General features: G+C 39.6%; 1 protein-coding gene across 7 annotated transcripts in view; it reads left to right on the plus strand.

Moving 5' to 3' along the window:
* Positions 1–10705, plus strand: part of FHOD3 (formin homology 2 domain containing 3) — a 404460-nt gene extending 393755 nt beyond the window's left edge. For 6 of the 7 annotated variants that reach the window (XM_062569631.1, XM_062569632.1, XM_062569637.1 and 3 more), the window contains one exon: positions 4809–10705. In XM_062569631.1, the coding sequence (XP_062425615.1) occupies positions 4809–4891 (83 nt within the window). In that variant the 3' untranslated portion in view covers positions 4892–10705. The remainder of the gene's footprint in view (positions 1–4808) is intronic. The other variant, XM_062569634.1, reaches the window with a different exon arrangement.
* The last annotated feature ends 2814 nt before the right edge of the window (positions 10706–13519 follow it).

Genomic DNA, 13519 nt, shown 5'->3' on the forward strand with positions numbered 1-13519 from the left:
CCTTTGCAGCTGGGCTCTAAAGAAAGTTTTGTGTTTGCCACATCTTTTTACAATAGGAATGACATGAAATTCTGTGACTTCTCAAGCAGCAGAATTGTCACACCTATGCAGGCAATGTTCTGCATTTCAAGTGACGTCCATAGATATGCTTTAGAAAAAATATACCAGAAGCCATTGCAAATGCAAGAATAAATGTCACCAGCAAGCTTTTCTTTACTGTCCCTTACATTCAGATAAATAAATAAATAAAAGCAGATGGAGGGGAAATCAGGAAAGCTGTTTGCCCTTTAAAAACCTACCAACCCTTAGTTAAATTAATTATATTCTTTGTCAAAGATATGCTTAGAGGAATGCCTCTTTTTAAAAACATCTCCAGTTCTGTGAGGGGTATGCATCTGTGTACTTTTTTGACCCAACAGACATGGTCAAATTCATGGAGTTCATCATAAGCACACTGCATTCTGCCAGGATATCAAATAAAATTCTAGATTTCCTGATTAACAAAGAACATCGTACCCTCTGACCCCCTAAAAACAACATGTGGTTTCTTTGTTTTGGGATCTCAGCAGGCCTTGCTTGCAACAAGAGTAAAAGTTATTTCTCCCTATGTTATGTTTCTTTAGCAAATGTTTTAAAAATTGCTTAAAGAACCTAAAAGGTCATTTGAAAGCCTTATTTTTATTGTCACTGCCTCCAAAATACATTCCATAACTCAGTTTAATGTGATCTGCAGCAGGCCAAGAGTTTTACAAGCCAAGATATTATGTCTAGTCCAGTTAGAGACATGACAGAGTTCAGTGAAGAGGGGAGAGTAAAGATCTAAGTCTGAGAAACTTGATTTTGCAAGGCCTATAAAACATGTAAGGAAAATGTCTCTTTGCATTCAATTTTGATGACTGAAATCATTCATAGCCTCTTCTAAAGTAAAGGAACCCTACCCAATGCAATATGAGACCGCAGGAAAAAGTCTGAGGACATCTCTTTAACACCATATCAAGACAAGATTCACCTACCTCACAGAGTAGTCCCCCTCCTATAGAGGAACTCAGATTTCTCCTAGATTCATCATCCAAAAGCCAGTGCAGAGAATATAACAGGGTAGGAACTTGCTCTTGTGATACTACTGAAAAAGTTGCATCTTTCAGCTGTGTCTTCAGATGTTAGTAATCTGCACATATTATATCTAATTTTCATATAAAGATATCCGTTATCAGGCCACTTGCACTTCCCTAAGTGCAAAATAGTGCATTCAAGTGCACTACAAGTGGATTCATCTGTATCAGATTGGCCTTTTGCATCGTAGGGGCAAGAATTCACAGGACCATAGTCCTGTTAGCTATGGTCCCTCAGGTTGTCTGTTGATAGTGGACAGCTTTAATCTTACAAATAGTCACAGGACTTTGCACTATTTGGCCCAACATCCTTAATTTATACAAGTCAGTGGCTGACTGTGTTTATGGGAACTTTTCTGTCACTGAAAAGATTCTTTACATCTTTGCTTTTTATTAACCATCTTCTTGACGATCACATTGCAACTGCCAAAGTCTTACATCTGGAGCAGTTTCCTTCTAACTGCTGACCTTAAAAGTTCAAGTCACTGAGATGTCTTAAATCCAATTTATCTTTCTTTGTATTTTAGGAAAGACCTGAAATAACAGAATCATAGAATCAGTAAGGTTGGAAGGGACCTCTGGAAATCATCTAGTCCAACTCCCCCTGCTCAAGCAAGGTCACCTAGAGCATGTTAGACCGGGTTGCATCCAGGCAGGCTTTGAATATCTCCAAAGAAGGAACAACAAGGACTCCCCCTTGCTGAAGCCTGGGCTTGAACCAAGGATCTTTAGATCTTCAGTCTAACGCTCTCCCAGCTGAGCTACTTTGGCCCAGCAATCTGGGATACCTGAGATAATAGAACAAACCTGAGATAACAGAACAGTCACACTGAGAAGTTGCAAAAGAGACCATTTTGTTTAATTACAACTGCATGTGTCCCAGGAATTAAATATCTGAAGGGAGGGTATAAATAGAATGGGGCCAGAGTCTTTTCAGTGGTGCTCAGTGCCTGAACGAGAGGCAACAGGCACAGATCAGGCAGTTCCATCTGAACTAAGGAAAATCTTTTTTACTGTGACGGTGACTGAGCACTGAAACAGGTTGCCTAGAAAGGTTGAAGAGTCTCCATCCTTGGAGATACTCAACAGACATCTGGACACAATCCTGGGCAATGTTCTCTAAGTGACCCTGCTTGAGCATGGGGGTTGGACTAGATTATCTCCAGAGGTTCCTTTCAACCTCAACTATTCTGTGATTTACTTTGGCATAAATAAGACCAAATTTGGTGTGTTCTATTTATATAGTACATGATCACTATTAGCAGAGTACCTCAGTTTCTATTAAATATTTACAAATAGGGATAACAATTGCTTGTTCTCTCATTCCTCTTGGCTTATCATCTGACAAGAAAAATAGTTTTGTTTTACGATGGTTGTTGTGGGAGTGAAGTGGGTATATGTGTGTGAGAGCAATCATGAATGCACAACCATCTAAACTGCAAAAGTTTATTCTATGTTCAGTTTTCTAGCTCATTTTTAACCTGTGGTAGGAGCAGGTTCTGTACTCTAGGGAGTCATCCTGTGAAAGCTCAGTCTGCTGTACTCATATATGTTTTCTTATGACCAACAGTTTCATTGCTTCAGCAATATAGCTGTGGTGGATAATTCATGTCCACAGAGGAGGAATAATCTCTTAGGGAGCCAGTCCCCCTTTGAGCTTAGCAGCAGAGACTTTTGGCTGGTCTCCAATTAGTTCTGAAAAGCAGCATGTATTAGTCTGTGTTAACACCACACTACTAGCAAAGCCAAGCTAGCTACGATACCTTTCTTGACTGTGTGTTACAGAGGATACAGAAATAAACTTGTGTTCAGGAGAGCAGCAGCCCAGGCAGCTCAGAAGTTGATCTACTCAGGAAAACCTTTGCTCCAGATAAGACAGGAATTTTTCTGCTGCAGCTTTCTTGGGTTGGTTCTTTCATCCCTGATATAGTTCAATTTGGTATAGAAGTAAACAGGGTGTGATTCACTGAGGCTGTAAGACCCTAAGGTCTTAAATCCTTTCACAAGTCACGGCTGGAAGTGAATGTTTGTCACTGTGGATATTTAGTCATCAAATTTGAGGAGTCTAAAAGTGCTCCAAGGATAAGGACTGATCCAAAACAGCATTGGGTGTTCTACATCGTGGAGGAGAGACTAAGGCAAGCATTGAAATATTTCCTCCTCCTTTTAGTCTTTCTTAACCTTAGCTTTATCAGTTGCATTTTATGTTGTGCTGTTTTAAGCTAAGCGTTGTTAAACTTGGCAGACGTTACTGATCATGATTGTATGAAAAAGTGAGGAGAGCTCCATCTCATAAAAGGGTGCCAAGCAGACTGCTAGTGGTGGTTAATAATTAGGCAAATACTGTATGAGGATGGAGCGAGCCTTGAAGAAACACCTTCAAGTCAGAGTTTGACAGGGGAGGAACAATTAAATGTGTGGCACTCCCAGCTCACTTAATTATCCTCAGTGACTCATAAAAGTGGTTTGGCTGCTAAACATAGATGACGTTCACCCTACCTGCATGGTGCAGAATGTTGAACTCCCCCATGTTTTTCCTTCCTCTTATCTCCTTGTTTTCCGTACCGATCCATTCCCTTGTTTCAATGTTGCTAGACCCTTTAATGTGACCACCCAGTTTCAGTTGTGCACAGTAAATCTCTTAGTAAACTAGGTATCTGAATTATACTAACTTAGAACAATGCAAAACCACTTTTTGTAAGCAGTTGCTCTAGGGTTTGCTCTAGATTTCTTCATTGTTTTGCTCTACATAAAGACACAGTTTACACTTTGCATGCAACGTGAACTTGTAAATGCTGATGTTGTACTAAAGGAATATCAGAAATGTGGAGCGAACAGACACTTTTTGGGTTTCTCTAGTTGCATCTTGGACTAAAGTGCATTCACCAGAAAACAAGGGTGACAGAAAAACTAGGAAGGTGTTGATGCTTAGTGTGCATAGTTGCATAGTCACTCATATCTGAAAACAAAGGGCAAACAAAAATTTAAAAGTTTTATGTCAGAGCTGGGATTCGGACAACTTCATAGCAAAATAAGAAACAATATTTTGACCTAGGTTTTATCACTTAAATTCAACTAAAATGAGGCAAACTAGCAATGACAAAAGTGGGCTAGGACATGGGAATTACAGAACAAAGGAGAGCAAATGTGAAGGCATTATTTGCAAGGATTTGAATTGATAAAAAGTCACATTCTCATATTTTTGTTTTTTTACAATTCGTAGAAAGGCCTCATGGGATTTAATAGGGAAAAATCCAATACAGCTCTATAGAGATCCAATAAGTCTTTAAAAATTCTTTCTGAAACTGTACAAAATAATGGGCAGATGATTCTTTCTATGGACTGAAAACCACCTGACACAATGTCACAGAGAGAAAATTTTCTTAAAATACTATGGTATTTTTCATTAAAAGTTTTTGTTGACTAAATGTCACATGGCAAATGTTTTTATGCGAGGCTTCTTTGGAGTTGCTAGGTACTTGATATTCCCATTGATTTGGCATAGGGAATTTCTGAATTTGAGACCCTGCATACATAGCAACTTTTGGTTTGATTCAGCTTGCATGTTACAGTTTGTTTTTCAGCTGAAAGTCTTGTATAATTATTACTTCTAATTGTTTGGTTCTTTGTTTGTTTTTTTTTTTTTTTATTTTGTTTGGGTTTTTTTGCCTGCCTTTGGATTTTATGGCCATACAGTAAGAAGGACGCTAAAGAGCGGACTAACACCAGAAGAAGCCAAAGCACTGGGCCTGATAAGCACCTCTGAGATGCAGGTTTGATGTCCCGGAGGTGGCGATGAGAAGAGCCGTCATCTGTACCACGCAGGTTGACAACCATTCGGTGCGGCATTGTCCTGCCAGCCTCGTCTGCTGCTCCCAACATCGCATCCTCTGTTAATTCAATTTTAATAAGAAACAAAAAGAGAAAACCCACAACCTGTTCAGAAGAAGGGTGCATCACAGCTCACCACTACATCTGACAATAATGAAGGAAGCGTTTGGGTGCTTGTAGGTGAAAGCTTATGGCTTCTTCTCTCGTGATGTGTTGACGTGGGTACAAGGGGGCTCTCTCTGAGTTATCTCTCATTGTGTGAGCTGTTTGTTGTGTTGGCTTTCCTTGTGCCCCATTTTAGTCATTGTAAAAGTATGGCATTTTGTCAATGCAAGGAACAGTCCTTAAAGAGGCAAAATAACTCCTGTTACAGCTGCCACAGTCTCTGTGAAGCAGATTCATTAAGCAAAAGTGCACAGTCCATACAAACACTTTTTTATTTTGCCACCAAAGAATGTAAAAATGTATGTGTACCTTTGTATATGTACAGAATGAATGTGTGGGTATTTGTGCACGTATCTATATGCATATAGTCATGGTGTGAAATCACATCCTGCTGATGTTAGTGGGATGGTGATTTTCACTCAGGGGCCTTACCATTACACCTGGACGGGAGGGAAAAATGTCTTTTCATAGGAACTCAATGTTAGTCAATGGGGTTCACCCTGTGGAGTAGCAGATGGTCTGCAGTACAAGTGGAAAGTTTAGGATCCTGAATTCATGTGTATTAACGCACACTCATGCTGTACATAGCACCACGTACACCGAGAGCAGACACAGAATACCTCCCTCTTGTTGAGCTCTGGGTATACTGTGCATTTGTGCAGTTTCAAAGAAATCTATGCCAAGAATTTACACACTAGGTAAATGCATTCAGATGCTAAGATCAAGAAGCTTTGTTCACTTGCCTGTGCCCTTCATGCTGCTTTTCTCTGCTGCAAGATAATGTGGTGGTGATTTTATTTCAATTTTAATTTTTTAATTCTTTTTAGATGATCTGAATATGACATGGCCCTGCTAAAAGCCTGCTGTGTTTTGCTGCTCTTTACTCTTTTTTGTGATTATCCTTGAAGTAAGTGGAGAGAGTATCACAGTGAACACTCCAATATGTTTGCCCCTATTTCGCTATTTTAGAACTAACTTTTATAACTGTCCTCAGCATGTGTTTAAAGAACTTTACTCAACTCATTTGCCTTTAAGCGGAGGACACTCACGTCTATGGAGATGAACTGAACACAGTCATCCTAGCCAATGCTGAAGCATTTGAAGGGAACTGCAAATTAACAGTAATATAAAAGGGAACTTTCTAAACCAAAGCTTGTATGTGACCAGTTGATTCTGCAGAATGCACAAGATGAGCTCTTTCCATTGCCTTAGCCTCTAAGGTTAAGGGTATGTCTGCATAGCAGGCATAGCTGAGGCTTCCTTCCAACTAGTTAGCAGGGGAACTGCAGCAATCATGGCAACACAGGGCTCAATTTTGGCTGCAAAACACACTTGAGAAGTAGGAGTAATTTGTCTGTGCTGGGCTCCTAATGCCATAGCTATGTTGCTTCTGGCACCCAAGCTAGGTCAAGTATGTCCACAAGTTATCCTAATTACTCTGCTCCCCTTACGGACAGGATAATCTTTGAAGATTGTTCAGGATAGTGGCACCAAATGGAATAAACCTTTGAAACTTTGGTTATCCATCACATTGCATTGAATACAGCACCAGAGTGATCAGAAAACCAGGTAGCTCACAACACTGCATTGAGATACGTAGTGAAAAATTTCATCTGTGCTATCTCTCCTCCTCATTGTAACATTTCATTCTTTATATACCATTGCCTTGGATCTTCATGTCAAGTCTATAGGGTAAAAAATCACTATAATGAATATAGGCTCTGCAAAGATGGCATTGAGTTGATGCGTTTTTCCCCTCAGTTTGTTAAAAAGACAATTTTATAAGCAGAAAGAAGGCAGTGGTTGTGTAATTAATGAAAAGTATCATGTATTTGAAAGCTATGAAAAGAGAAAGCTGATCAGGCAACTGATAGAAGTGGCATATAATTAATCTCACTGTAAAATAAGCAAGACCTACTAGCACCTGAATTTTAAAGTGAATCTTTATGTGCTGCTCATCACTATGGACTTTTTAAATCTTTCTTCGGGATGCTTAGAACAAAGAAATGAAGGTAATGGGGGTTTGTGGAGGTCTGTGAGGTCTGCAACAAGAGGAAGACACCCTGAATGTAACAGTTATGTTGAACTGTTATACCTGTTAAGTGATAAAAGAAGCCCAAATGCAACAAAATGCATTTACACTGACAGGGGTCCTATATTTGATTGGAGGGAGAAATCAAATGTTTTTAAGTTTGTATATTTTCATTTAAATATGCTGAATGTGAAAAGCAGTTTGCTTTTGGTGACCACTTGCTAACAAGAAACAAATGTGTTTAAATTAGACATAATACATCCGCTGTGTCTGCGTGTCAGTGCTTACTGTATGTAAGTAATATATTTGGTAAATTATTAATAGTTGGGTGTATTTATTTATCAGGAATTGGGCACTAATTATATAAAAATTCATAAAACATACACCTTATTTTGTAGAAAATTAAATATGGAGAGGGAAGTTAGAATAAATTCAGGGAAAAAAGCAGATTCCGTTCAGATTCTCTGGATGCAAGTGTATTATGTCTGAAACATATTTTCTGTTGTATTCCATTATATTTGTTTTTCTGTATTTTTTCCTAAGTTCCTGCTCTACACCTGTAAAATTGATACTGATTTTCTTTAAAGGTAACTTGATCTTGTTTATGCAGTAGTATACAGTAAGATTAATTCCACTGTCCTTAATGTTTACTGCAGCAAGATGGTCCAGAACATTAAGAATGCAATAACTATAGAAAAGATTTCCATTTCAGTTCAAAATAAAAAGGGCCAGTGATCCAATATGCTAATATTTAAGGCACATTATGTCCTCCTGAGTCTGACAGTATGTTCTGACTGTGGAAATAATTTTGTTCCGTTTTATCTAACCAGTAGATTCCAGGTAAAGTGGAGGAGTTGGTTCTATTTGCATACGTTTGTTTGTCTAATCATGTCATAAGCTTCAGGGTCTGAGTTGCTGCCTGCCCTTTCTTCATCAAAAGATTTCATCCTAAGTGTGGGACAGTTGTTCTAAAACGTATGTGATAAAGCTTGTTTTTGTGACAGAGATAAAGGTCTTGGAAACATGATGTAATAACATATGTTCCCGTTTCTCTCTTAGGATTGTATTAAGGCTATTTTTAAACACAGACAGCCTAATAACTACCTCGCTTATCTTTTTCACAGTACCAGTCAGCTGCAAATTTAGTCCCCGGAGTTTCTCCAGCAAGGTCTCCAAGTCACTGGTGGTTTTTCTTTTGGCACTCACCTGCTGCCAATAACTTGCCTGTTTACCTACCACCAAAAAAACCTTCCTGACTTAGATGTCGAGGTAAACTTTAGCATATGAAATGGCTGCCAAACAGAAGCTATCTAAATTTCCTTTCCTCTCTCTCGGCCTTTAAAGGAGGCTGCACACAAATACTTTGTGTTCCCTCATTCTCAGCTGAGGGATAACTTCAGTAGCAGTTATGGGGCTGTAGCAAAGAAATACCCCCAAGGAATGCGACAGTCTAGAATGAAAGATCCCCTCACAAAAATTAAATTCATCACTCTTCACCTTTTAGTAAGTCCAGGCACCAGACTCATGGATTCCAGATATTTTATAGTCCATTAGGTGCTACATATGAACTTCTGTTTGATATACGCCTATCTGTAACCTCAAATCAGCAAAAAGGATGTTTTAATGAGGGTCTTTCTTGCTCTGATAAACATTTGAAACATCATCCGAAGTAGTTCTCAAAATACCTGTCTTTTTGTCTTTAACCCCCCTTAATTGTAGATCTGTACTAATTGTCAGCAAAAAAAGGCCATCAGGTATGTAGGTGGACAAGACTTTGGTTTTCCCTTTATAAAAAGGCACATGTGAATATCTGGTAAGAGCTTATGCCCCAGTTTAACAAATTCAGAGTCAGAGTCTTGATCTAACTGGACAGGCGCTGTGCTGTGAACGTACCTGGGAGAATGCTAAAAGCCACCTACAAGTCACAAGTCAGGAATGCAGGTGGAAATGGCACGCTGCCAGTGTCCTTTCAGGAAGTCACTCCTTCGTCAGGTGCCCCCTTTACACTGATAGCCCCTGTCATGCAACAAAAACGAGTGTCTTTATCCAAAATTCTTTAGAAACAGTTTGACTCGTGATGGTTGTCTGCATTTGGATGCGCATACGCTTCGTGCTTTATTGTTTTTGCAATGCTTGAATTTTAATGGGATGACTGGGGAAGAGATGGTAGCTTACTGGTTTCAGATCCCTCATCCTCCTATTCCAACTTGTGTGCAGCTCTACGCTTCACCTACCTTTAACTAAAGGATGTGCAAGCTTAGAGTCACACAGAGCCATAAGCACCATTCCTGTCTCTCCTTTTCACTCATATGCATACGTTATCTTCAAGATGAGTTGTGTATGCATATGTAGGCATAGCGCTTGACCCTGTGCAGTGTTCAGATAGCTCTGGTTTTCCACATCTGGATACCAGAAACAGCATCTAAGGACTATGTCTGCTGATGTTTCTCTGCAGCAAAAACTGCCAGATTCTTAAGAGGCTCTAAAAATAAATAAATAAATAAAAATAAAGGAGCATTTTCATATGAGAACATGTTTGATTATTGAACACGATTAAAAATAATTTGCAAATACTTGAACACCACATAAGGCCTATCTTTTCTTTTGATTGGGGCAGGAACTGGCTGAATTGGCATTTCAGATGCAATACCAAGAGGCTTTTGGTAAGCAGTTTAATAGTTACATAGCAAGTAATTCAAGGAGTTTTGGAGATGTTTTATAGTTTTATGTTTACGCAAAAAGAATTAATTATTTCTAATTAGTCCATTTCACATTGAGTGGCAGATGGAGATATATTTTGTTTAATCACTATCTAACACAGAGGCTTCTTTGAAAGAAAAAGCTTATTTGTAGCATTGGGTGCATTTCTCCTTTTTAAAGACTGTCTTTGTGCAAATAGTGTCCTTTTTTGTGAGCTGGGAATTGTAAAAAAATGTAAAGTAGAAAAGGACGTGTTTCTTAGACGAAGGAGAAATACTGTAAAATTGTGTAAATGTCACTACTCATGTTTTTTTGTGTTGTGTGTAGCATAGTGTAAAATAGGCTTTCCAGCAGTGTTATTCTGTGAATTATAATTTAAAAAACAAGCCATGCATGGTCAGAGATATTACCTACAGGTCCTTTTGTTTGGTTGAGTTTTTATTTTTGTTGTTCTCTCATTTTAGGTAAATTTGTTTTATGTTAAATTTAATTGTCCATGAAACCGCATTTTTGTTTCTCAGTTTTATTTCATGAAGAACTTGAATTACTGTTTAAGGTTTTACTACACAGAAAGCTCACCTACAATTTTGTATCCATCTTTCAGAAGCTTGGTCACATTAAGTGTAAACCAGGGGGATTTGCTTTTTAACGCTCCCCTCCTCTGCCTCTCCTCCCCCCACTCTCCTCATTTCGCTCTCTGGAAAGATGCAGTCAATTTTTTTTTCTTCTTTTTTTCTGTGCCATGCAGGGTCAACATGGGAAACTGGCCGCAGACCTTTGTCCAAAATTTCTTGATATAAGTAGTTAAAAGCTCACCTCTACAGCATTATGTAAACACATCTTGCAATAAAGCTTTATAAAGCGCTGACTGTGCTGGGTGCTGTTTTTGTTGATGAAGCCAATCACGGGGGCTTTGCTGAGAGATGGGTGGGAAGGGGATTAATGGGTTGCTTTTTTCATATCCTCTGGGTACCTGTGAAGCCACTATGTGGACAACAAACAGCTACCATTAAACCGTCCAGGTGGTCTGGTTATAAAAAGCTGATCTTTTACTCCCTGTTTCACAGTTTAAACCTAATTCATAATCCTGAGTGACATAAATGAAAATGTGTCTCTAGTTCTCAAAGACTTCAGTAATCTAGCCCTACAAATCCTCACTAAACACAAACGGTTACTGCTCACTGCCAATGGCTTGGAGTTGGTTCCTGTCTTAAAAATACTCTCTGCATACGGCACATTGCCTAAAGGTATGAAATTTATAAAAGCAAACATAAATACAATGAATGACCACCTGTGCACAGGGGTGCATGTCAGATGGCCGCTGCATAAAGCAATGAAATACTTGCCATGACTGCCAGGGTTTCCTAACTGCGAAGGCGGCCAGTAAAAGGAGACGTGCCTTTTAACTTGACTGAAATGTATTTCAGGCATCACCATGGTATTTAATTTTCTGGTGACCACCTGTGAGTGTGCCTAAGTAGGCTGTGTTCTTGCAGTTTTCCCCATTTGCTGGTGGGGGGTTCTCCCTCTTTTGCAATTTCTCAACACTTTGGAGAGGCCGAGTTGACAAAAAGGAAATCTGTGACCCCGGTAAGCGCGAACAGGAGCAGAGTGACTGCTGCCGTCTATTCTGCCTGCAGGTTCAGCGGCTGTGAGGAGGAGGGGGCTCAAAGCAATGGGCAGAAACCTGAAGTGCTTAAATTTCTAGTGCTAGTCCTGCAACAAGCACCTCCAAAGTAATTGCTCTGTGGTATAATAATGTGAAGATACATTATTTAAAGACAGATACACTTTTCTAGCAGCATCCTGGAAGATAGGATACATTAACTGAGAGTCTTAAGAGAGAATTTTCACCTATGGTTTCTGAGATTGTAGAAACTGATGTTAATTACCAGGTATGTAAGCCTCCGGAGGGAAAAATACCACCTTCCTCCTTTCTAAATAGTTTTTCAAATTATTTCAAATATAAAAGGTGCCTTTTGGGATGTAGCTGCATCTCTGAAAGAGCTGCTTAGCATTCCAGATGCACTGGTGTAAAGTCTAGAGGATGAAAGGCTACTAGCCAGAAATGTGGTAATGCTTTTAAAATAAATATATAAAACAAGTTTATTGGCCAGACACTTTTCTTTTCTATCACAGTATGTCCATTAGCAATTCAAAATTCCAGATGTGCAATGACAATGCGTACATATATTTTTCAGACCCAGTGCCCAGTCAGAACTCATATGTTGTCACAGAGAAGCCTCTGGACTGTAGTCAGGGAACAAATAAGCATCCAGATTATCCATTGCACAGCTGTATGCATTGGTTTATAGACCCTTCATAACAGTTTGAGAACACACGACTGAAGAAAAAATAAAACATTTTTTTCCTACTATAGCTTCTCCAAGTTTTCTGCTGGGAATGCAGTTTGGAAAAGGCGAGGGCTGCTCTCGACTCTTTGCCTCCTGTGAGTTTCTTCCCAGGAAACGAAGAATGACAGCTGTACTGCGTTAGTCGGCTCTCCTGGGAGACAGACCTCTGCTGGGAAATCCTGAGTGGGGCGCGCTCCAGCTGAGGCTGCGTGCCGGTGAGGCCCTGTGCTCCCAGCTTCTCCCGAAATATTTTTGAGCTGGACTCATCCGTCTAAAGAGGTATTCTGCTGACTTGGGCCTTCCAGTGCTGGGGTTGAGGGAGGTCTTTCTTCTCCTTAGCGCCTACCCCTCTCTAACCACTAAATTCTCATTTCGTTGCTTTAGCTGAGTCAAGAGCCTTTGCTTTATTCTGCACCGATCTGAGAAACGCTGTGAAGCGTTTCATCTCACAGCAGTTGGGTACCAGTACTTTGGAGTGTGAGATCCTTTCAGTGTCCCACGTGGGACTTTCCGAAGTATCCGTCATATCTAATAATCTATGCCACTATCTCTGTAATGATGACCAGAAATGTTTTAAACATACATTATAATCTTAGAAATACAATTGTAACTGTCTCTTGGTGAGGATTCAGATCTTTCTACGTAGACAACACACAAAACGGCTAGTGTTCGTTATGTTTTTCTCCATCTGATCACACAAGGTAATACAAGAGAAGTAGCAGTTTGGAAGAAAAAGAAGATTTCAGTGAAGCCCAATGGCCCATGAAAGTGGACAGACAACTGCAGAACCATTCCTCAGCATCCAGTAACTAGGGTACTGGATCTGACTCAAGTCATTAGCCAAGACTGTCTCGGAAGAGCCCTGCTTCTTTGACTTAACAGCAGTCGTCGAAATCCTCTGCCCTGTACAGACCGCTGAAAGCAGATCCAGAGCTGGGTAGAGTTCAGGTGAGGGGCTGATAGATGGAAAAGATTCTGGAGTATATCCATCACCACAGGGGCACAGGAATTTATTCAACATGTGTCATGACTGCATACAGATTTAAATATTTGTATTAAAAACCTTGGAGTAACCTGTGAAAACACATTTTGTGCAGGTATCCAAAAGCTACAGCAGGATGAAAATTCTTCCTTTTAATAAAGCAATGAAATACTCAAACTCTTGCAGGAGAGCACCCCCCCCCCCCCAAAAAAAAAAAGAATCCTCCTTCTATCCTTGTCCAAACTTCCTATAAATATGCACTGGGAGGCTTAAATAATCTTGGCAAGATATAGCAAAGGAAAATTATTGTTAAAAAGAGGCCCTGGATATCGTTTCAACAAAC

The sequence above is a fragment of the Rhea pennata genome, chromosome 2 (assembly GCF_028389875.1).
Source record: "Rhea pennata isolate bPtePen1 chromosome 2, bPtePen1.pri, whole genome shotgun sequence".
Classification (NCBI taxonomy): domain Eukaryota; kingdom Metazoa; phylum Chordata; class Aves; order Rheiformes; family Rheidae; genus Rhea; species Rhea pennata.